Source organism: Fukomys damarensis, unplaced genomic scaffold (genome assembly GCF_012274545.1).
Source record: "Fukomys damarensis isolate Sample0158 unplaced genomic scaffold, DMR_v1.0_HiC HiC_scaffold_18, whole genome shotgun sequence".
Classification (NCBI taxonomy): domain Eukaryota; kingdom Metazoa; phylum Chordata; class Mammalia; order Rodentia; family Bathyergidae; genus Fukomys; species Fukomys damarensis.
In genome coordinates, this window is record NW_022900930.1 from 10592039 (window position 1) to 10617806 (window position 25768).

General features: G+C 36.3%; 1 protein-coding gene across 1 annotated transcript in view; it reads left to right on the forward strand.

Annotated features, from left to right (window-relative positions):
• The window catches only part of Gtf2e2 (general transcription factor IIE subunit 2), a 75391-nt gene that overhangs the window by 47026 nt on the left and 2597 nt on the right, over nucleotides 1–25768 (forward strand). The window contains exon 5 of the mRNA XM_010622069.3: nucleotides 5989–6082. Within this exon, the coding sequence (XP_010620371.1) occupies nucleotides 5989–6082 (94 nt within the window). The remainder of the gene's footprint in view (nucleotides 1–5988; nucleotides 6083–25768) is intronic.

Sequence of the window (25768 nt, forward strand, 5' to 3'; positions counted from 1 at the left end):
TGATTACAGGAATGCTGATAATGGAATCCTTGTTTTGTTCCAGATTTTAGAGGGAAGGGATTTCAGCATTCCCCTGTTTAATATGATGTTGGCAGTAGGTTAGTCATAAATGGCTTCTATCATATTGAGATAAAGACATTTGTTATCTATTTTCCTTAAGGTATTTATCATGAATGGATGTTGGATTTTTGTCAAAGGCTTTTTCTGCCTCTGATGAGATGATCGTGTGATTTTTGTCCTTCTGTTAATGAGGTGAATTACATTTATTGATTTATGTGTGTTGAATCATCCTTGCATCCCTGGAATGAAACATACTTGGTCATGGTGTATGATCTTTTTGATGATTTGCCACATTCTGTTTGCCAGTATCTTGTTAAGGATTTTTGCATCTGTGTTCATTAGAAAAACTTGCTTGTAGTTGTTTTTTGGTTGGATCCTTGTCTAGTTTTGGGGTCAGGATGATTTTAGCTTCTAAAAATGATTTTAGAATTACTCCTTCCCTATCAATTTCATTAAAAAGTTTTCTAATGAATGTAAGGAAATTTATAACAGTGAATTCCTACATCAGAAAAACAGAATTACCTGAAGTAACCTAATATTCAACTTCATACTTCTAGAAAAAGAAGAGCAAGTCAGTTCAAGGCTTATACAAGGAAAGAAATTATACAGATCAGATCAGTTTCCCTCAGTTCCCTAGTTTCATTGCATCCCATAAGTTCTAGCATGTCATATTGGCGTTATTTTTTGTTGTTGTTTTGTTTTGCTTTTTGGTACCGGGGATTGAACTTGGGTCCTTGCACTTGCAAGGCAGGCCACCGAACCACTGAGCTAAATCCCCAGCCCCTTGGTGTTATTGTTTAATTGTAGAAAGTCCCTAATTTCTTTAATTTCATCTGTGATCCATTGGTTGTTAAGTAGGTTGTTATCTAATTTCTATGTGTTTATTAAGTTTTTGTGGTTTCTTTTGCCAGTGATTTCCAATTTTGTAGCACTATGATCTGATAATATGATATAATTTCAGTTCTTTTGCATTTACTTGAGCATGTTCTATGAGCTAGTTATGTGGTTTATTTTGGAGAAAGTTCCATGTATTGCTGAGAAGAATGTGTATTCTGTTTTGTGGTGGAACATTCTGTAGATATCTGCAAAGTCCATTTGTTCAAAGATTTGGTTCAGCTCTCATATTTCTTTGTTGATTTTTTGTCTAGTTGTTATGTCTATTTATATGACATGATATGTCTATTTGTGACAGTGGATATTGAGGTCCCACATAATTGTGCTTATCTGATTTTTTATAGACTAGTGTTTGTTTTATATAGCTGAGTACATCAGTATTTGGTGCATATATATTTATGATTGTTATCTCTTCTCTTGTTTCCCTAACAAGTGTGGAGTGACTTTCTTTGTCTCTGTCTCAGTCAGTCTTGGTTTTAAATCCACTTTGTCTGCATGGAATAGCTACTTCTGCTTTTTTTCCAGGTTCCTGTTGCATGGAGTATTGTTATCGATTCTTTAAGTTTCAGTCTGTGAATGCCTGCCTGTCTGCCTGCCTTCCTTTCTTCCTTGACAGGGTCTTGCTATGTAGTTTAGGCTGATCTTAAACTCACTATGTTGCCCAGACTGGCCTCGAGCTCATGGTAGTCTCCTTGCCCTAGCCTCCCAAATGCTGGGATTACAGCTGTGTGCCACCACACCTGGCTTGTGAATTTCTTTTTGAGTTAAATGTGTTTCTTGTATGTAGCATATTGTTGGATCTTGCTTCTTGATCCATTCTGCCAGTCTGTTTCATTTGGTGAATTGAGACCATGAACATTGATGGTTATAACTGATATGTATTGTCTTATCTCTGTCATGATATTTTCCTGATGTTGGTTCTTTCTTTCCTTTTCTGTTTAATTTCTTGCCTTTCCTGGTGGATTCATTCTGTTGGAGTTCATGGAGTTGTAATCTTTGTTGTTTCTTTCTAGAATACCCTTCAGAACATTTTGGAGTGCTGGCCTTTTGTAATCTTTGTTGTCTGTTTCTAGAATACCCTTCAGAACACTTTGGAGTGCTCATTTGGTGGCCATGAATTTCTTCAGGTATTCTTTGTCGTGAAAATATCTTATTTCTCCATCAATTTAAAAAAACAGCTTTTCAGGATATATCATTCTGGGTTGGAGGTTTCCTTTGGGGCTTGAAATTCTTCAAGCTCTCCTTGACTTGAGAGCTCATGTTGAGAAGTCTGCTGTGATTCTGATGGGCTTTCCTTTGTAGGTGTTTTGTTTCTTTTCTCCAACAGTTTTTAATATTTTGTCCTTGTGTTGAATTTCTGGAATCTTGACTATTAAATGCCTTGGGGAAGATTTTCTTTTGATCATGGCTAATTGGAGTTCTATATACCTAATTTATCTGTATGTCAAATTCTTCTTCCTTGTTTGGGAAGTTTTCTATCATAACTTCTGTGAACACGTTTTTATGTTGTATTTGCTACCTCCTGCTTTTTCATTGACTTAATCAATCTTAAGTTATTATTCATTGCATCATCTAGTAGCTGTTGGATTGATTTCTTGTCGTCCCTTGCTATTTTGAAGAAACTTTTCTTTTCATGATGGATAACTGCAATCCTGTCTTCCATACTGATACTCTGTCCTCATATTGCTTCATTCTGCTCCATATACTTTTAATAGAGTTTTTTTTTGTTTTGTTTTTGTTTTTGTTTTGTACCAGGGGTTGAACTCAGGACCTTGTGCTTGCGAAGCAGGTGCATTGCCACTGAGCTAAATCCCCAGCCCTCAGTGGAGTTTTTAATCTCCTGGATATCTGTTTGAATCTGTGTCGTGGATTTAATTTCTTTCCTATGCTGGATGTTTCATGGTTTCCATTTCTCCCCTATGCTAGGCATTCATGGTTTCCACTATGTTCCTGGGCTCCTCTATTTTTTTTTTTAAATCTATATCTGCTCTAGGGCCATTAAGCATGTCTTTCATTCTGGTCACCATCTCTGTAGTTATCTTGGAAATTATTTCTACTTTGACTTTTTCTAGAGCCTTGTTCATCAGTTTTGTTACTTCTGTTGTTAGCACTTCAGAGAGTCCAGGTGGGTGACTTTTGGATTGTTTCACCTCATTGCTTCCAGGTAAGCTCAAAGTGGGGATTGTATTTGCATCTTGTTTAAGTGTCTTCTCATTTTCTTTTCTTTTTTTTTTAAGGTTTATTCCTGGGTTGATGGTTGGAAATTGCTTATGTCGAGTAGCTTTATTTATTACCAGTATTCAGAACCCTTAGGAAATTACTACTATTCATAAATGTCCTCCAGGTGTAGCTGGCCTTTTGGTTTTGAGTCGGTTGCAAGATCCTCCCTCTTCAATTTATTCGGGATAAGAAGTTTCTGTTTACTTTGCTCAGCTGCCAGTTTTTTGGCACTGGACTATAGATTTTTTTTTTTAAAGACCCTTAGGCATATGTGTGTGTGTGTGTGTGTGTGTGTGTGTATACCATTATTAAGTACTCAGTTCACTAGTAAATATATTCATATTGTGATTCAGAATATACTGAGACATTTTATTTTTTGCAAAATTGAAACTTTTTACTCCTTAATGATTTTTTTTCTCTCTTCCACATTCTCTTGTATACACCATTCTATTTTGAGTACTCTGTATATTTCATAAGTGGAATTATCTAGTAGTTGTCTTTTTCTAACTTATTTCATTGTAGTATGTTCGTGTGTAGCATGTGTCAGGATTTCCTTCCTTTTTAAAGCTGAATAATACTCTGTTGTATGTATATATCACATTTTGTTTATCCCTTTGTCCAGGGATGGATATTTGGGCTGCTTCCATCTTTTGGCCATTACAAATACTACTGTTAACATCAAAGTGAATGGATCTGTTGAAGAGTCTACTTGAAGTTTGATACATATGTGTGTATGCCTGGAAGTAGGATTGCTAGATCATATGGTAGTTGTATTATTAATTTTTTTGAGAAACTGTCATAATTGTTTTACATAATGGTTGTACCATTTTATAGTCCCAGCAGTCCACAGAGGTTCTAGTTTATTTATATCTTTGCTAATACTTGTTATTTTCCTTTTATATATTCAATACTAGCTGTCCTGATGGGTGTGAGGTGATAGGTCATTGTGGTTTTGATTTTTGTTTCTCTAGTGGTGTTGAACGCCTTCATATGCTTATTGAACATTGTTTATCATCTTTGGAGAAATGTCCTTGTCCTTTGCCCACTTATGAATTGGGTTTTTTGTTGTTAGATTTCTGTATCTATTTTGGATATTAATCCCTTCTCAGATCAATGGTTTGCAAATATTTTCTCTCATTTGTAGGTTGCCTTTCACTCTTTTATGTCCTTTGATACAAAGTGTGTGAGTTTGATGTAGTTCCACTTGTCTATTTTTATTTTGTTGCTTGTGCTTAGTATCATTGAGTCTTAGTTTGGGTCTTTAATCCACTTAGAGTTCATTTTGTATATGGTGTAAGATAATGATCTAGCTTCATTCTTTTGCATGCAGACATCCAGTTTCTGGCACCATTTGGTGAAGAGGCTGTCCTTTTCCCATTCAATGGTTTTGATACCCTGTTAAAGATTTTTAGAGCATGTTTGTGAAGGTTTCTTTCTGGCCTTCTCTTCTGGTCCAGTAGTCTAAAGGTTTGTTTTTATGCCAACACTATAATTAATGTTCTGATTACTGTAGCTTTGTAATGTTTTGAAATCATGAGGTGTAAGATGTTCAGATTTGTTGTTTTTCAAGATTGATTTGTCTCTTTAGGGTCCCTGAATAATAGTCCATATAAATTTTGGATGGATATTTCTATTTCTGAAAAGAATGCCATAACAATTTTGATGGAGATTACATTGAATCTGATAGATCACTTTGGATGGCATTTTGTATTTTTTTTAATACATGTTTGCTTTAATTAATATATGATTACTTTCAAGAGGGGAGTTGATATAACAGGTTAATTTTCTTTCATGCCCTTCCCTTGTGCTCCCTCCCCTCCTTTTTTCACTTTGGGTGGTACTGACATCTTAACAGTATAGAAAAAGTTCTCCAGTCCATGAATATGAATATCTTTTGATCTATTTCTGAATATCTTCAGTTTCTTTCAGCATTATCTTCCAGGTTCTTTTCATATACTTTCATATTTAGTCCTTTGACCTTATATTTTCTTAAAGCATGGTGCAGTATTTTGGGCAGTGCAAAAAGAAGACTGAAGCTTTTTTTTTAAACTCCTAAAATGTCTTTCTTTAAAAAAAATCTATGTAGTGGCAACTTGATAAAAATATTACCATCAGATATTTAATTACACAGCAACAGAGTAAAGAAAAAATACAGTTAGAAGTTATACAAAATAAATTTACAATTTTAAAATTAGAATACATAAACTTTTTTCAAATGAACAGAAGACAGAGGCTTTTTAATTTTATAATTGCCTCAGATTTTTAGATGAGTTAATTCTTCCATTTTAATATTTTAGCATTTAAAAAGCATAATTGAAAATAACTGATGAGTAATGATAAATAGATAGTAAACTGTTTCAAGGTGGTGGAAAAGTAAGAGCACTAAGATTCCACGGTGTCTTTTTCAGATTAACAGAAGGGTCCAGTGAACTCAAATAATAATTTTTTGTCTGTTAAAAACATTTCTTAAGCTGGGTGTGGTGGCGCATGCCTGTAATGGGAGCACTTGGTCACGTGAGGCAGGAGGATTACCATGAGTTTGAGGCCAGCCTAGGAGACCCTGTCTCAGAAGACACCCTCATTGCCCCCCCCCCGCAAAAAAGTTTTTTTTGTTTCTCGGAAGATTTCTAAAACTGTGATTATTAAAATATCAATCATTAAAAATAGAACTACTCAGGAAAGAAACAGAAAACTAAAACTTGGCCCAGTGGATCTTTGTAATACACCAAAGTTTAAAAGATAGGAGTCCTTTGTTGTTGTCACCCCCACACTGCCATCGTGAGGTAACTAAACACATCTTTCTTTATCTTTAAGGCTTTGGGGGACCAGATACTGTTTGTAAATCGTCCAGATAAGAAGAAAATACTTTTCTTCAATGATAAGAGCTGTCAATTTTCTGTGGATGAAGGTGAGTCTTTCTGTATAGATATTTTCTTTAATTTGCAAATATATCACAACTTTAGATTGCTAAAAGTTATAACATTCCTATTGCAGTTAGTTTAAATGTTATAATACTGCTTTTTTCATTATTAGCATTGCCATCTCCTTAGAACATATCTAATAGTCCCCATGTCTGACATGTTGTTTCTTAGGATATAATTAGAAAAGTTTTAATTAGGTGTACTTAAAATCACAGTATAGCAGTTTGTAATTTATAGCTCAGTTGTAGTAAATGGGGTTATTTCTTTGTTTGTAATTTTAGGAATGTAATTTCATGTCTTGATATGAATGCTTGATGTAGCATGAGAAAAAAGACCAAACTTTTATTGGTGACTGGTATTCTTTTAACTTATGAATCTTTTAATTATGAAATTTGATAAGGAGATAATATTTTCTTTCTGGCTGTTGTGGATTTGGGTGCTAAGCTATGTTGATCTTCAAAATGTATGATACTTATATTTTGGAATTTAATTATAAAATTTTGTCAATATTTGTTATGTAAAATATAAATAAGGGATTAATGATGAGAAATTTCTTTGCTTACTCAGATAGAAATTCCCATTTAAGCAAGTATGGTAGTAATTTACTCAAATTTGTGTTTGAAGTTTTATAAAATAATAAGAGTTGTGTAGCACTTTAATTAAAAAATTTCAAAATGATTCCTATAATAAAATATCTGATTATATAGCAATGCATAGAATAAAATATTAGAATAAAATTCCAAGTGGCGAATTGCAGTGACCTGCACAGTAGTCAAGTTGTCGCTGCTTTATGGCATTATAAAGAGATTCCATTGAATGAGTGATTTTGTATAACAAATGTACTTACAAGTCTTGTCCCTTTAGTAGCCAGTAAATGTCTGAATTATGATTTTGTAATTTGTGCAGTAACCTTGAGGGTTTTTTTATATATTATCTGGCCTAAAGATATTTAGGCTGTGCTAGTAGCTAGGGCTTTAGTAAACATGAAGTTACTTTGCTGGTCATGATTTGTCTTAGGAAGTAAGATGTATGTTTTTTATAATCTTTTTTTTGGGGGGGGTACCAGGGATCGAACTCGGGTCCTTGCGCTTGTGAGGCAGGCGGCAGAATGTTTTTGATAATCTTAATCAAGAACCCCCATGTATAGGTGGTTGTTGATAAATGCCTTGTTAAGTAGAAATTTATAGAACAATTAGTTGGTCAGTGCTGTTTCTAATAATAATTTCTTTTTTTTTTAATGTATAAAGAGGCAGTGAACTACTTGTGTATATGTTGGTAGTAGTAGGTGCCTCCTGCGCAGTTTTGGGTACTGCTTAGCAATTTTTTGTGATTGCAGGTTTAGTTTTATTTTTTAAATTATTTTAATTGTATGGGGTACAGTGATATATAGGTAGAGTATAATTAAGGCTAGTTAATAGTTACATTCTTTAAACATTTTAAAAATTTTGAATAACATAATTGTATCTGTGAGGAATCTCACAGATTGTATCTCTGGTACAGTGATATATAGGTAGAGTATAATTAAGGCTAGTTAATAGTTACATTCTTTAAACATTTAAAAAATTTTGAATAACATAATTGTATCTGTGAGGAACTGTGTTATTTTAATACATGTACAGAGTATAGGATTCATCGAGGAGGTGACTTCTTATGGAAAACTCAGGAGGACACAGGGTCAACTCTGTAACTGGAGAGAAGCAAAGCACTGAGAGGACGGCCATCTGCTTAGTAGTTTTGTGCTGCTTTTAGTCTCCTTGACTTGAGATCTTGTTTCTATATATTTTGCTTTTTATAACTGTCAAATAAAAATATTTGATTCTTCTAAGTTAAAAAACGAAACAAATAAAAAAACTCCCAAGAATAACTTACTACATTTTGAGATAAATGTACTTAGAAGACAACTTACCACAAGTCTCACGTGTTCTAATGGTAGGATCGTAGGATAAAAAAGCATCTCTTTTTGTGCTTCCTCTAGTTCCAGTTGCTTTCTTTTGTGGCATTTGCTTACCTCGTTTTATTTTGGGTTCTTCTGCTGTTTTTCCATATTGTTAAACAATATGCTGATGCTGTTGTTTCTGGATTTTTCAACTTTAGACATTGTCTTATGATGTTCTTACCATCTCTCACTGGTCTACTATCCATCCCATTTCTCCTAATACAATCTCTCCATTATTTACCTTTTTAGACAGCTTATTTACATTCTCAGTGGGAAGTTCAGTGTTAAGTCTGCTCTGCAGATGGCAGCATAGTGTAGAAGTCTGTCTAATTAGATGTTTCACTGGAAGCTAGTGGTTGTTTGAAAAGAGATTGCAGTAGCACTGTGAGTGTAGTTTAAAACCTTAGGAATTCCTTTTTATTTATTTTTATGATTCTAGGGAGTGAGCCCAGGGGCTCACTCATACTAGGCAAGCTTTCCATCACTATATCTCCAGCCCTTTTCTTTTTTATGGTAAGACAGGGTCTAAGTTGCTCGGGTTGACCTCAAATGCAGTCTTTCAACCTCAGCTTCCTAAATAGCTGGGTTTACAAGTGTGCATTGCTGTGCATAGTTAGGAGTTCTTAATAGTATTTCATTGGCGATGTAGTAGGAGTTCACTTTGTGTTTAGTAGTGGTAGGCCCATTCTCTCCTTTATGCTTTCTGTGTGTGCCATTGTTTAACTTTTGTTTTTCCTGTTTGTGTGGCTTTTACTTTTTACATTTGTGTTCTTTAATATTACCCTGTTTTCATTTGCCATTTCATATGGCCTTTGTTGATCTAAACTCTTCCCCATTTTCTTATTGCTTGGCTGATAAGGACAAAAGGAGAATTTTCATTAATTTAACCACCCCCATCTCCACATTAAAAATAATCTAACTTGTTAGTAAAATCTCACATATCCAGGAACAGATATTTTATTCTTCTAGTTTATTTTTCCTGCATTAGCAATATTCTATAATGAAATATGATTATTTGCTATTCCACTGTATGTACCTGATGAATAGATTTTAAAATAATAGTGATATCCCAAATATTCTTCCTTATATGATACTTTGGATGTGTGTATTTTTTATGTCAATAAATAGCCATGGAAATAAGGAAGATACTTTTGCCTCTTAAAAATCTTTGTTGTTGCTGACTTACTCAATGTATAGTAAAATACCATCCTAGATTTCCTAATTCTGAACCATTCTGAACACCAATGGAATAACCTTTACTTGGCTTTATATATTTCTAGATTCTTCATACCAACATATTTTGGATTTTTACTTTACTGTGTTCAATTTTCTTTTGGCATGCTTTGTAAGATTTTAGTTATAGGTAGTATCTGAAATCCATAAAACGAAAAGTACAGTTTTTCTTTCCTTACTTTTTTCCATTCCTTTCTCAGGAACTATTAGATTCTTTAAAATCTGAAAGCATATACTCATGAATGTATGGCTGAACAACATTCTTAATGGCTTCCTTGGTGTGGTCCTTGTTTTAAGTTTTTTATCTTGTGGATCAACTTTGATATCTTCTCACAAAATCACCCATCAATTTTTGGGGCGGAGGTGGTGGTACTAGGGATCGAACCTAGGGCTGTCACACTGAGCTACAGATTTTTAAAATTTTTTATTTTGAGATGATCTCATCAAGTTGCTAATTGCCCGGGTGGTATTTGAATTTGTGATTCTCTTACCTCAGCCTCCCACAGTGCTGGGAATATAGATATGTGCCATCACGCTTTTAAAAAAAATCTTTATTAAGTTTACTGGTACATTTTAGCTATACAGTACAGCTACATTCATCATTGGGATCTTGTACCTTTACGTGACTTATCTTGGTTCTTATTTTTCCCCATTCCCAGCCCTCCCTTCACTCCTTCCACCCTTCCCTGTTTACAAAGACATTGTTTCCATGTTTTTCCTTTTCTCATATTTTTTTCTTTTCCCTTTTTCCCTTTCTCCTACCCCTCCCACTTCCTCTACTCCTTTAGACCTTTTTTCCTATTACACAATACCAATTATACATTATTATCCTTACATACACTTAATTTTTTCACATCAGAGAAACTATTCAGTATTTACTCATATGTGACTTAGTAATTTTACTTAAGAGTATGGCCTCCACTTAGAGTATAACATCCACTTAGCTATAAGAGTATATAGCTTAAGAGTATAGCATCCGCATAGTTATAAATATCTCTAGTTTCTTGTTCTTTATGGCTAAGTTGTACTCCATTTTATAAAACAAAACAAAACCACATTTTCTTTATCTGTTCCCAGATAATGGGCAAATTGGGCTGTTTCCAAATTTTAACTTTTACAAATTGTGCCACTATAAACGTGGATGAGCATATATTGCTGTGATGTGATTCTTTTAATTCTTTTGGGAAGATAACCAGCAGAGGAATAGCTGGATCAAATGGGACCTCTAAAACTTACTTCTTTGAGGTATCTCCGTATTGATTTCCACAGTGGTTGCACCAGTCTGCACGCCCATCAACAGTGAAGAAGGGTTCCTTTCTCCCTACAATCCTGCCAGCATTGTTATGGTTGATTTCTTGATAGCAGCCATTCCTTCTGGGGTGAGATGGAATCTCAGCGTTGTTTTCATCTGCATCTCTTGAATGACCAGTGATGTTGAACATTTTTTCACATGTTTATTTGCTGCTTTTACTTCTTTGTCTGAGAAATGTCTGTTCATTTCAGATACCCATTTTTGAATGGGGTCTTTGTGTTTGGGCGTTCTGACTTTTTTTAGTTTTTTATATATTCAAGATAGTAGACCTTTGTCTGAGGAATAGCTGGTAAAATTTTTTTCCCACATTGTGGGTTGTCTTGTAGCTCTGCTTATGATTTTTCTTGCAATGCAGAAGCTTTTTAAAAAGATGAGATCCCAGTTATTCATTTTTTGTGCTAGTTCCCATGCTGCTGAGAATTTGTTCATAAAGTCTTTTCCTATGCTGATACCTTCAAGAGTTCTACATAACTTATCTTCCACCAAGTCTAATGTTTGTGTTTTAATATTTATACCTTTAATCCATTTGGATATTAGTTTAGTGGGTAGTGAAAGATACGGGTCTAGTTTTAATCTTTAACAAGTTGAAATCCAGTCCAACACCATTTATTAAAGAGGCTGTCTTTCCTCCCGTGAGGTTAGTTGGCTTGTTTGTCAAAGATGAGGTAGCTGAGTATGTCAGGAGTTGTTTTTGCATCTTCTAATCTGTTGTGCTGATCCTCGGGTCTGTTTCTTTGCCATTACCATGCTGTTTTTGTCACAGTGGCTTTGTAGTTTCAAGTTGGGGCTTGTGATACCCCCTGCCATATCTCTGTTGTCTAGAATGGCTTTTGCTATTTTAGGTCTCTTCTGGTTCCAAATGAATTTTTGGATTGTTTTCCCTAGTTCTGTGAAATACACTGTTGGGATTTCAGTAAGTGTTGCTTTGAATCTGTATAGCAGTTTTGGAAGTATGGCCATTTTCACTATATAGGCTCTTCCTACCCAGGAACAAGGGATGTCTTTCCATTTTCTTATATCCTCTTTGATCTCTTTTTTCAGAGTGTTGTAGTTCTCAATGTAGAGGTCTTTTGTTTTCTTTGTTAGGTAATTCCTAGGTATTTCTTTTCTTTTTTGGAGGGAGGGATGCTGTTGTGAAAGGGATTGTTTCCCTAATTTCTCTCTCAGTCTGTTGTGCACAAGAAAGCTATTGATTTTTCAGTGTTTACCTTGTATCTAGCTATTTTGCTGAATCTGTCAATTAAGTGTAGAAGTCTTCTGGCAGAGTTCTTTGGATCTTCTATGTAGAGTATCATATCGTCAGCAAATAATGACGATTTAACTTCTTCCTTTCCTGTCTTTATTGCTTCTATTTCTTTCTCTTGTCTAATTGCTGTGGCTAATGTTTCCAAAACTATATTGAACATAAGTGTTAACAGTGGACATCTTTGTCTTGTTCCTGATTTAGTGTAAAGGTTTTCAGTTTTTGACCATTTAGTATGATGTTGGCTGTTGGTTTTTTATAGATATCCTTTATCAATTTAAGATAAAGACCATCTATTTCAATTTTCCTCAGGGTTTTTATCATGCATAGGTGTTGAATTTTGTCAAATGCTTTTTCAGCATCTATTGAGATGATCATATGATTTTTAATCTTTGTTAATGTAGTGTATTACATTTATTGATTTACATATATTGAACCATCCTTGCATCCCTGGGACAAATCTGACTTGGTCAGGATGTATGATCTTCTTGAAGACCCTCTGTGTTCTGTTTGCTAGTATCTTATTGAGGATTTTTGCATGTGTTTATTAGGGAGATTGGTCTGTAGTTCTCTTTTTTTTGGTTGGGTCTTTCCCTGGTTTTGGAGTAAAAGTAACACTTGCTTCCAGGAATGAATTTGGAAGAATTGCTTCTCTTTCAATTTCAATGAACAGTTTAAATAGTAGTGGCAGTGGTTCGTCTCTAAATGTATTGTAGAATTCAGCAGTGAAGCCATCAGGACCTGGGCTTTTCTTTGCTGGTAAATTTTTTTTTTTTTTTTTTTTTTTTGGTTTTTTGAGATAGTGTCTCACTATATAGTTGAGACTGACCTGGAACTCACTATGTAGCCTAGGCTTGTCTCGAACTCACAGTGATCCTCCTGCCTCAGCCTCCCTAGTGCTAGGATTACCGGTGTGCGCCACCACTCCCAGCTTGTTGGTAAATTTTTAATTACATTTTCAATTTCACTGATTGTGATTGGGGTGTTTAGAATTTTTATATCTTCTTCATTTAACTTTAGTAATTAATATGTGTCTAGAAATCTGTCCCATTTCCTCTGTGTGCTCCATTTTATTAGAGTACAGGTTCTCGAAGTAAGTACTGGTGATCCTCTGGATTTCTGCTGGATCTGTAGTGACTTCACTGTTTTCATTCCTAATTGCAGGAACAGGAGCCTTTTCTTTCCTTTTTTTGATAAGATTGGCTAAGAGTTCATCGATTCTATTTATTCTTTGAAAAAAACCAAATCTTTGATTTATTGATTTTTTTTAATCGTTCTCTTAGTCTCCATTGCATTGATTTCTACTCTGATGTTTATAATTTCTTCCTTGTATGAGTTTTGAATTTCTCTTGCTCTTTTTCTAGGAGCTTAAGTTGTTTATTTGAGCTTGCTCTGTTTTCCTAGTGTGGGCGTTCACTGCTATGAATTTCCCATGTAAAACTTTCATTGTATCCCATAGATTCCTCTATGTTGTACTGGCATTATCATTAAATTGTAAAAACTGTCTGATTTCTTCTTTAATTGCCTACTGGTTGTTCAGTTTGATTCATTTTCCTTGTGTTTGTGAAGTTCTTACAGTTTCTTATGCTATTGATGTCCAGTTTAATTGCACTATGGTCTGATAATATACATGGGATAGCTTCAGTTCCTTTACATTTACTGAAACATGTTCTGTGAGCTTGCATGTGCTCTATTTTAGAGAACTATCTGTGTGCAGCCAAAAAAGAATGTATATTCTGAGTTTGTGGGATGGAATACTCTGTAGACATCTATTAAGTCCATTTGTTCAGAAGCTTGGTTCAGTTCTACTATTTCATTGTTGACTTTTAGTCTAGATGGTCTGTCTACTTTTGACATTTTGCTTAAAAACTTTTTTTGGCTGGGGTGTTCCATGGTTCAAACTCAGGACCTTGTGCTTATGAGGCAGGTGGTGGTACCACTGAGCTAAATCCCCAGTTTAAAAACTTTAAATAGCATATAGTTTTATAGAATACAACCTTAGATTTTGTTTGTCTGTTATTTTCTTCTCTTGTCACATTTTGTACTTGGGTTCTCTTTCTTTTTTTAAACTATTACTGGTTTATTTTATTTTTGTTGGTATATTTTTAACAGAAAATGTAGTCCATTACATTACTCTTCATACTCATTTTTTGACTACTTGTTGTAAGTACTGAGTAAGCAAACATTAAAACTTTCTTAAGCTTTTGTATTTGTTGATTTCCCTCTGCTTCCTATAGTTAATGCCTTGTGTATTTTTATATAGAGCTGTTACTCAGTATATATTCTTGGCAGTAAAAGTTTAAGGATTGTTTCCGTAATCATTATAACGTGTCCCTTTACATGCTACTTAATGTTATCTTACTTGAAGTTATCTCTTATTACTGTCATAACTCCTTGTCTTTTATTTAGACTAATAATTTAATTTTTACATTTTTTGTTTGTTTTTATTGGGCTCTTTTTGAGACAGGATCTTGCTTTGTAGTTCAGGCAGGACTTTTGAATTCACTATGTGTCCCATGCTGGCCTCAAACTTGGAGCAACCCTTCTGTCTCAGATTACAGGCATGTGCTACTTTTTACCTGTATCGTTTTGTTTTAGGTATTTATTTTGTAGGTGGCATATGGTTATCTTTTAAGTATTTCAGTCTGTTGTCATTTATATTTGTGATCTTTATTATATGGTGCGTTCTCCCATTATTTGGAAATTGCATAATTTATTTGCTACTGATTTTTTATTCTCTTGTTGACACTTTGTGGGATTTTTGTCACAACCTGTTAATGTTTACTCATGAGTTTATTCACTAAGTATTCATCATCTCTGTGCCCAGTCATTTTACTGAATATAGAGAATCCAGTAGTGAACAACATGAAAGTACTCGGCTTTCATCGAACTTAGATTCTAAAGGGGAAAGTAGACAATTAAAACTAGAACAGGTTGTATGAAGTGCTAGGAAAGAGTGAAGGAGCTGTTTGTCACACTAGCATAAGGGGGAGCTGGGAGAAGAGGGATTCTGGGTGTGGAGAATTCTGGTGGGGTAGCTAGAAGGAGCTTGCAGGCAGAGGGCATTTCAAGGCAGCCCAGGAAGGCTTTGATGCCCTCCTAGACTAATGGTATTTAATTAATTGTTTCATCAAATTTGGTGAACCTTTTTTATGACATATATTTTGTGACATCATTGCTGTTGTAAAATTCATACATATTAACTACAAGTATACATACTTTCTTTAAAAAGTATGATACCGGGCCTGGGATTTAGCTCAGTGGTTCGGTGGCCTGCCTTGCAAGTGCAAAGACCCGAGTTCAATACCCGAAAAAAAAAAAAAAAAAAAAAAAAAAAGTATGATACCGTAAGTGTACCATAAAGAAGCAAAAAGAAGTTGATGTGCTTGTGTGTATATTTTATTTTTTTGTAGTGCCAGGACCTTTGCACCCAGCTACATCCCCAGACACCTTTTTGTTTGAGACAGTCTTGTTAAGTTGCCGTTCCCCAGGCTGGGTACTAGTTTGTGATCCTCTTCTCACAGTGCTAGGATTACAGACATGTGCCACCACCACTAGCTTGATTTATACTTTTAAAATTTCTTTGAGTATTTATAAATGGTCAGACACAGTTATAAATGGAATATAAGTGAAATAGCTGTTGACCTTTATATGTAGAGTCACCATAAATATGATATAGCTATAGATGTTGGCAACTTATAAACCATAACTGCTATTTTCCATAAGTGGTCCAGAACTCTTAGCAGAATTCTGAAAAATGCATAATGATTTCTAAAGGCAAATTCTATATACAGTCTGCATAGTGTATTTCTAGAAAATTGTTAAAGCAGTACATAATGTACTTTGATTATACACACACGTGTCAGAATTGGGTTGTGAACTCAGGTTAGTATTATAAACTGGTATTTTTCATTAGTTCATGTTTTCTTAGCAGGGCTTTTAGCTTTGGCAGAGTTATACTGGGGCTGAGTGATATTTTTGTTTTGAAGAGTTCTCATATGGAGATGAGATGTTTTCTATATCTCTTCTTTAAATGCCAGCAGCACAGTTTCCCCAAAGTTGTCTGCCTGGGGGGTGGAAGAGAAACTTGCTGTGGTTGAGAATTAGGTTAAAGGTTCAGTTTATGTTTATAAAATAGAGAAAATTAATCACTGTATATTTGTTATCTGCAAACTGCTTTTCATGTATTCTGTGATTTGGTGCACTCAGTGATAGGGGATCTCACCGTCAGGAAAGCTTAGGCAGATGGGGAAGAATGGCAGGACACATATTACTTTGTTGTTAGGTTGTAATGTTTGGCAGGTTTGGTGTATGACTGAATTTTGCCTTCTATTTTCAACTTACAGTGGGTTTGCCTGCATGTAACCCCACTATAGCTTGAGGATCATCTGGATAGTGTAACATTTTACATGTTGCAATTTTGATGTTCTTAGATTTCTGTAGTTACACTTGAAGAACAGTCATGTTAAAAGAACCCTAAAAGGTAAAGTACCATTCTTTTATTTGCAAGTGTCAGCATGACACAGATCGTTAATTTTAAAAATTAAACAACTTGTGTTTTTGTTAACGCTACACACCGTGTTCCCATATAGGACGTGTTCCCATATAGGACCCGCTGAAAAGTGACAGCGTGGGGCTGTGGGTGGAGCTCAGTGGTGGAGCACTTGGCCAGCCTGTGGAGTTTGATCTCCAGCAGCACTCCCCCCATGAAAGCAAATGAACACATTTAACATTTTTACTTCCCAGCAAGCTTTGTTTTGATTGTAGTGATGATGGTGTTTGCTTTGGGCCCAGTAGGTGGTGGTCTTAGCCATAAAGATGAAAGTAGGCTTGCAGGTACGTTGAAGATTTACCTTTGGTTCTATCTGTAATAAAAGTGCATGTCCTAAAATAAGTATAGCTTGAGTAAAGATAGTTTACTGTGTAGTATTTAAAAAATCCAGCAGAGAACTGAACACAAAAGTAGTTGGACCTAGACATGCATTTTATTACACAAAGCATTGCTGGCGTTTCCTTAAGTCAAGATCTTACTCAGAGGCAGTACCTGTGCTGTGGTCCAGAGCACAGTCTAAGAGTCACACTGTGACTTCAGCTCTACTTCTTGTCGATTTAGCCAGGATCCCTGATTTCAGAGATTCTTCATCTGTAAATGAGAATAGTTGTATCTTTTACCACATTTTATGAGGATTAAATGAGTGTATGTGTGTGTATAAACAAAAACCATATGTATAAAAGCTGGAGCTTAGCAGAATCTGGCACATAGTAAGAATACAGCAGTGTGAGTAGTATTGGAAATATAGTATCCAGTATACCAGTTTTAATCTTTACTGGCTAGGTGTCTGTCTCTTCATTATTTTGAAATTTTGTATGTATTTCATTAGATGGTGAAGAAACAGAACCATATTATTAGTCTGAAGCTACATTGGCAGTAATTTTATACAGTTGGGTCATGTTTTTCAGCATTCCCGATGAGAATTCCAGTGAATGACTGACTTTCCCTGCAGTGTTGGAAATACATGTGTTTTTAATGAAAATTTAAACAATTTTACCTTTATCCTTACAGTTCAAGACATCTGCTAGTAGCTACCACTTTTAATTCTTTACCCTTAGACTGTGATGCTGTATCAGATCATTATTGTTTAGTGGTTCTGTGGTATTCCATTTTGTAGATATTCTATGTGATACAATTTTTCTAACCTATATATACAAACTTTTTTCAATTTTATTAGTACATGTTTGCAATTGATGCAGTTTACAATCATGTTGGGAGTGGTTACATGTACATATTCACTGTGATCCTCCTGACTCAGTCTTCTGAGTGCTGGGATTATAAGTGTGTGCCACCATGCCCAGATGTAATAATTTTTTTAAAGAAAAATTTTAAATACTGTATTTTTAAATCATACCATATATATGCATATTTTCTCCAAATAGAATATAAAAAGATACATTTAACCGTTTTCAGCATCTTCCCAAATGTCCATTGTAAACCTTTTTTAAATTAGTATGTAGCCGTACCTAATGAATGAATACGTTCATTATGGGGAGTTTGTACATGTACATATCTTAGTCCACTGTAAACTTTGGATTATTTTACACTTTCACGGCAGTATGTGGCATCCATTTTTTCAAACCTTTGGCAGTAACGAGTATTTTTATTTTTGTTTACTGTTTATTTTTATTTTTTGCAGTGCTGGAGATTGAGCCTAGATCCTTGTGCATACTAGACAAGCTCAGTAGTTACTGAGCTATAGCCCCAGCCATTAAAAAAAATTTTTTTTAAAGTATAGTCTTGCTAAGTTAACTGGGCTGTCTGTGAACTTGAGATCTTCCTGCCTTAACCTCCTGAGTAGTTGGTATTACAGGTGCACTGGGATTACACTGCACTTGGCTTAAATTTAATTTTAAAAGACTTTTGAATTGCATTGTGTTGCAAAACTTTATTGTGCTGTTCAAAATTAGTTTTTTAGACTATTGATGTCACCATTTTACTACTCTTGCCTTTGTGATTTACGTCAGAAGAGACCTGCGATAAGTAAGCATCTGTACATGTCAGAAAGTAGTTTCAGTCTTCAAGAAACTGGAATTTTGCAGTGTTACTAACATAGAGACTTGGTCAAAAGTGAATTGAGTTAAATTTATCAACAAATAACAGGTATTTTTATCACCTGTACTCACTCCTCTTTACCTTTGTGTGTATATAGAGTGAAGAACACAGTTGAATTGTTAGAAAGTTATACAGTGCTTATTCTAGATAAGTGAATATACAATTTTCACATGTTGATAAATTAGAACTAAACAAATTCATGGTCAAATGCCAGGACTGTTCTTATGTGTGACACTTCCCATAGTGGTATAGGTAAATGTTAAAAATTTAGTTTTCTGTGCTGTGTTGGATTAAATGTTTTTATTGTGGAGCTGGGAGTCATCCTACCCCCCACTCTTCACCTTTCAATGGGGATTGAGCCCAGGGCCTTTGCACTGATTACATCAGTCCTTTTCATATTTTGAGACAGGGAGTTGCTTAGTTGCCCAGGCTGGGCTTGAACTTGGAATCCTTCTCCCTCAGCCTCTTAAGAGTGCCACTGCATCCACCTGTTCAATTATGAGCAGAACTAGCTGTATTCATCACATTTTCTTTAAAGTTTGGCTAAAAAGTAGGGTTTGGGGATTTCTAGATTCTTCTTAGAATGGTATTAGAGAAGACACTGTTCTTGTACTTGAGTGATGACCCATGAAAGGTAAATCTGCAAGTTTGTAGATTTCATGAATTCATCAGAAAGCTGGGGTTGCAAAATAACCACATAACCCAAAATCTAAGGAAGGATGGGTACCTCCAAGCAAAGATGGGACCTAAGTACTTCTTCCCCTGGGATGGATGAAATCAACACTAACCAGAATTCAGTTAAAATTCTTAATGAACTGCTAAAAACTTGGAGTGAACTAGCAAGAGATTACTGTGCCTGCGCACAGGCTTTTTCTTCCCACAGACTTCACTGGATTCTTACAAAAGAGATGAAAGCTAGTGTGGAGGTTCTGAGAAGGCGTCGTTTATCAGACAGTCCCGGAGGAGGGTGGAGTACACACTGCAGGAAGGACATGAAGCCGAAACCCACTGTGGGAGAGGGAGCTGAAAGGAAACCACCTACCCTTGGGAAGGAGCAAGAATATGTGGTAGGTCAGAACTTAGCAGAAAAGGAAGGGCAGGAGCACTGAGGAGGTCACACCCTGCAACTCAGGTCTTGCCCAAGACTCGGCTTAATGGAAGTGTCACAGGATCCCACCCCTAGCACACAAGGCTAGCAACTATGGTAGTAGCAGGTGGTAGTGGAGTTCTGAGGCAGTTGCAGGAGCAGTGGAGACAGACTATCTTGAGTACATTGTAAAAAGAAGATCTGCAAATGAAGGTTGAACAGAGACAGATACTTCTGACAAACCCACTTCTGCTGTGGGCACAAGGTGTGGCTTGAGCAATTTAAACTGGTGGTGCATTATGGGTAGCCATAGCAGCTAGAGATTCCAGACCCAGCTTATGTGGAGACTGACTAAACCTCCAAACACAATGCCTGGCAGAAGAGAAGGCATGGCAATTTATGGGCAGAAAGACTACCTCAGCCACAGGTGACAGCTAATATCCTGTGTCCAGAACTTTTTTTTTTTTTTTTTTTTTTTTTTGAGGCATAAAAAGAAGCAAGGAAAAACAGCACACTATTGAAACAGGATATTAACCAAATTCTTAAGAGACAGATACTTGAACTACTAGATATCAGAATTTAAAATAAGTGATTAATAGGGTCTCTAGTAAAGACAGCAAGATAAATGATGAAGTAAATATTTAACTGAGGAAGGCACTGCAAGAAAATCAAATGAAAATCCCAGAAATGAGAAGCACAGTAACAGAGATGGAGAATAGAATGTCTTTCGTAACCACATAAGGAAACTTGGTGTAACCAAGGAAAGGATCTTGAGAACTTGAAGATAAGCCATTACAAATTACTCAGGCTGAGGTGCAAAGAGAAGAAAGTGTGGGGGAAAAAAATTCAGAGCATCCGGTGAATTGTGGGACCCTATCAAGTGGTCTGAATGTGTAAATGAAACCTCTTAAGGAGAGGAGAAAGAAAAGCAGAAGTACTTGAAGACTAATGGCCAAGAATCTTGCAGAATTAATGATGAACACCAAACCAAGGATCCTAGAAGCTCTAACACAAGGTAATCCCCAAAATCAAACAACAAGAAAACAACTAGGCATAACTGAAACTTGCTAAAAAGTGAAGATAAAATTTTGAAGGCAGCCAGAGGGAAACTGTCCTTACAGAGAGACAAAGAATTCTAGGAGATGTCTCATTAGACCTATGAAATTCATAGATACTACAGTTACTTCTTTAAACCCAGAATTCTGTACTCAGCAAAAATGCAGGAGAAACACTCTTAAACAGAAACAAAATTTATTGCTATCAGGTGTGAACTCCAGGAATATTAAAAGAAGTTGTTTAGGCAGGAAAGATTTGACACTAGACAAATAATAAACCAATAATGAGATAAGAGTGGAAATACTCAGTTACAGAAACAGAGGGGAAGAAAACAGAACAAATAGAAACTGAGTAAGATGATGATAGGTTTTATTGCAGCCTTATTAAATAATCTCACAACTAAGATTTCCAATTTGGATACAAAGGTAAACCCCCCTAGTGTATGTTATCTTTAAGAAAAACATACTTTAGGGCTGGGGATTTAGCTCAGTGGTACCAGCACCTGTCTTGTAAGCACAAGGTCTTGAGTTCAATCCCCAGTACCAATAAAAAGGGAAAAACATACTTTAAATGTAAAAATATGGTTTAAAAATAAAAGCATGTAAATGACATAGCATGCAAACAAAGGAAAAAGAGGGTGACTGTGTTATCAGACATTTCTTAATGATAAAGGGATCAGTTCTCCAGGAGTTGTTGACAGTCGTACATATGTATGTTATCTAACAACAGATTGTCTAACATGAGTTAAAATGGTTGAAACTAAAAGCAGTCTACAGTACTTTTCTCACAGTAATTGATTGATTAAGCAAGTGGTTGGAACATCACTGGTCATGTGAGAGATGAAGATGAAAGCAAAACTGAGATTCTACTTTATCCCAGAAAGAATGCTGCTATCAAGAAATCAATAACAAATGTTGGCAGGGCTGTGGAGAGGAAGAAACCCTTCTCCGTTGTTGGGGGGAGTGCAGACTGGTACAACCACTGGGGAAATCAGTATGGAGATACCTCAAAGGACTAGGATTAGAGGTCCCTTTTGACCCAGCTGTTCCTCTGCTGAGTATCTTCCCAAAAGAATAAAAAGAATCATACCACCACCACCAAAAAGAAAAGCAAGCAGTTGGAAAAGTAGTGAGATACAGAAATCCTAAACAGCAGCATCTCTCATCAACTTGACCTAATTGAGATTTAAAAAAGATTACCTAATAACAGTAATCATTTTAAAAGGACATGGACTACTCACTAAGAATGTATTGTAGCCCCACAAGACAAACTTTAATTACCTTTAGAAGAATCAGAAGTATACAAAGGATGTATTTGGACCATAATGGAGTTGGACTGCGCATAAGTAACAGACATATATTTGAAAACATTTATTTGGAAATTAACAATTTAACTCATGGTTCAAAGAAAAAAATTAGAATGAGGTTAAAAAGTTATTGATCAAATAAAGTGAAAACATTATCGAAATGAATGGGAAGCAGCTGTGCAGTGTCTTAGGACTATGCAGAGTATCACGTGCTTTTAGCGCACGAGATATATGTTACATTCCTATGCCACATTTTATTTACGCTTCTTCATTGATGGGCATTTGGGTTGCTTCCACTTTTTGACTTTTATAAATAGTGTTATGTATACATTCTTATACAAGTATTTATGTGGACATTTTCATTTCTCTTAGGAATAGCTATTCCTTGACTTACGGTGCAGTTATGTCTTGATCCAACCCATCATAAGTTTAAAATGTACTTAGAACTGGGTCTGGTGGTGCACACCTGTCATCCCAGCACTCAGTAGGCTGAGGCGGGAGGATCACTGAGTTTGAGATCAGCCTGGGCTGCATAGTTCCAGGCAAGCCCAAACTACATAGAGAGACCCTGTCTCAGAAAACAAACGGAGTTTAACTCTCCTAACTACTGAATGTCATAGTTTTGACCTTGTGATTGTGTGGCTAACTGGGAGCATTGTGAGAGAGTATCACTGCATCTCACCCAGAAAAAGATGGAAATTCAAAGCAGTTTGTGCTGGGTGTTGCTTTCACACCATCCTGAAGTCGAAAGATCTGATGTCAAACCATGGTAAGTCAGAGGCTGTCTGTATTTTTAATTTCTGGCTTTACATCATAAATCGTTAATCCATTTTGAGTTGATTTTTGTATATGGTATGAAAAAAGCGGTCTAATTTCACTGTTCTGCATGTGGATAGCCAGTTTTCCCAGCACCATTTATTGAAGAGATTGTCCTTTTCCTATTGCGTGTTCTTGACACCTTTGACAAAAATGAGTTGACCATAAATGTTGAGGTTCATTTCTGGGCTTTATACTCTGTGCGATTGGTTGATGTTTATTTTTATGCCAGTACCATGCTGCTTCGATGACTGTGGCTTTGTTCATTTTATGCAAGATTGCTAAGTCAGCTTTCTCTTGTTAAGAGCAGTGTCACAGAGGTTGGTTATGAGGAGGTTTATTTCGGCTCATGGTTTTGGCCTAAGGTTGGGGAGTCACCTCTGATGATGACCTTCTCACTAGTAGAGTCCCAGGAAGGTACAGGGCTTCACATTGGAAGAGTCAGGGAGCAAACCAGAGACCTAGCCAGCCTGACTTGGATAGTAGACCCAGTCTTGAGTGAACTTGTTAATCCATTAATTGAGCAGAGCCCAAGTCACCTTTGAAAGGTCCCCCTTCTTAATGCTTTGTGTTGTTTGGTTTTGCTTTTTGAGACAGTCTCGCTATGTAGTTCAGGGAACTGGTGACGATCCTGCTGGGACATAGGCATGTGCCGCCATGCCTGACCTTAATGTTTCTTAATGGAGATTAGATTTCAGCCTGAGTTCCAGAGGGAGCAGATCATACTCAGACCATAGCAGCAGTCTTGGCTGTTCATGGTGTTTGTGATTCCACATAAATTTTAGAATTTTTTTTTTCTTTTTCTATGAAAAATGGCATTGGAATGTTTGTAGTGATTACATTGAATCTGTAGGTTGCTCTGGGGGGAGTATTAGCATTTAGAACTATTTGTTCTTCTAGGGCTAGAGGGTATGGCTTAGTGGTACAGCATAGAGTGCTTGCCCAGCTTTGGGTTCAGTCCCTAGCACCACAACATACACACACACACCCCCAAAACAAAAAAACTTGGTCCTTAAAAATTGTTAATTCTTCCGAATCCCGAATCTAAATCTTGAGAAAATCTCCCAATCTCAAGATTTTTAGCTTCCATCTTCAAAGACTCCTGTGTTGTACAAGGTAACAACATATTCCTAGGTTCTGGTTAAGATGTGGACATTTAGGGAGGGGTGCATTCTTTTAAATCAAATGAGAAATAATTTTGATAGTGTTTATAATTAAGGATTACTGCTTTTAAAGGATGAGCTAAATTGAGCAATGCCTTATTTTCTGGACCTCAAAATGATGGTAAAAGGAGGCATGTTAATAACAAGCGAAAAGGGAAGAAGGCATGTTGTTGTGTGGCTATTTGAGATTATGCTTCCCTGTCTGTCCTTCTGTCCTTCCCCCCCTTCCTAATGGCAAAAATGGGCTGGGCATGGTGGCACATGTCTGTAATCCCACCACCCTGGGAGATGGACACAGGAGGGTCTCAAGTTTGAGCCTAGCCTGGGCAAATTAGTGACTGAGAAAGTACCTGGGGTTGAACCTTGGCCACATCTGCATGTACTACTCTGTAATTTTAAACTTTGAGGGAATTACTCTGTAATTTTAAACTCTGAAGCATTTTCCCATTTGATGTTCTCTAATCATTTTGTGTTTGCAAAGAAGAAAAGAGATTTCTGTAAAAAGAAAACAGAATGCCTAGATCTGATCTTGAAGTACCAGACGACCCAGATTGAAGGCACTTCTACAGAACAGCTGACCAGCGCTCTTGAGAATGAGACACAGAGACGAGGTGTACTCAAGACACCCAGGAGTCGGGGCCATGGCGCAGTGTGGGGTCTGGGGTTTGTATCCAGGGCCCAGAAAAGGACTGGTGCGAGATTCAGAGATGGCCCCTCCATTCGTTAGTGCCGTTTTGTCAGTATTAATGTTTCAGCGTTTATGCAATTGTACAAGGTATTAGCATTAACTTTCTGTTAATGTAAAATGATGTTTAAGCCAAAAGGTTTCAGAAAGTGCCAGGTATAGGAGTGAGTACTGGTAATCCCAGTTATTTGGGAAGATATGGAAGGATTATCTTAAAGTACAAGGCTATGTGGGGCAACTTTGCCTCAACATAAAAAGGGTTTGGGGATATAGTTCAGCACTCCTGGGTTTAATCCTCCATACTGCAAAAACTAATAAATGTTTAAAGACTTTTTAAAAAATCACCCTGTAGTGTCTAGGCCATAGTAGATAGTAGTATTTCACAGTGAAATTGTGGTGGACCTGGCATGCTAAATCCAGCACCTGCTGCCTGATATTGAATGAAAATAAAGAGTGTTTTCCTCACAAGGAGCTTGTTAATGCTCAAGAGTCTGCAGAGGTTGTGCAGACACCTGCTGTAAGTTAAATAATGTCTGTAATTGTATAGGAGAAAGAACCCTCAATATATATCTGTAGAAATTTAAAAAATCTTGTTCAGAGACATTTAAGATTTAAGTAACTTTGTACCTGGGTTGAATTCTTTTTTTTTTTCTTCGTACCGGGGATCGAACTTGGGACCTTGGGCTTGCAAAGCAGGCGGCAGAAACACTGAGCTAAATCCCTGGCCCCTGGGATCAGTTCTTTGTAGTAGATTATTTTGGTTTTTGTATTTCATTACTAGCAGCTTCACTGTAGTTCTTTTCAGTTATCAGTTGCTTCTTGTACTATGTACTGAAGTAACCAAAAAGGAAGGAAGGGAAAAATCTAGTCCAGCACCAGATTGGGTGCCCACTTCATTTATTACTTGTGCACAGGCTGTACAGAATTTCATGGCCCTGAAAGGAAGGGGTGGGTTCAGTTCCCTGAGGGTCTGTGATGAGGCCAGGCCAGCAAGCCAACTCAAGGCTCAGGGAGTTTTCCCTTTGTTTCTTGCCTGGAGTGCATAAATCTAAGATTTTTCTGTCACAAGAAGTTTTTTTTGTGTGTTTGAAAGTAGATGCTGTTAATGAGGTAGGCTCAGTTGTTAGAGCTTGGGTGTAAGCAGAATTTAAGGAACAGAGTACAGTACTTTTATTTTATATATGTCCCAGTTGTGATTGCTTTTGCTTATCCAGAGGCCACAGACTCTG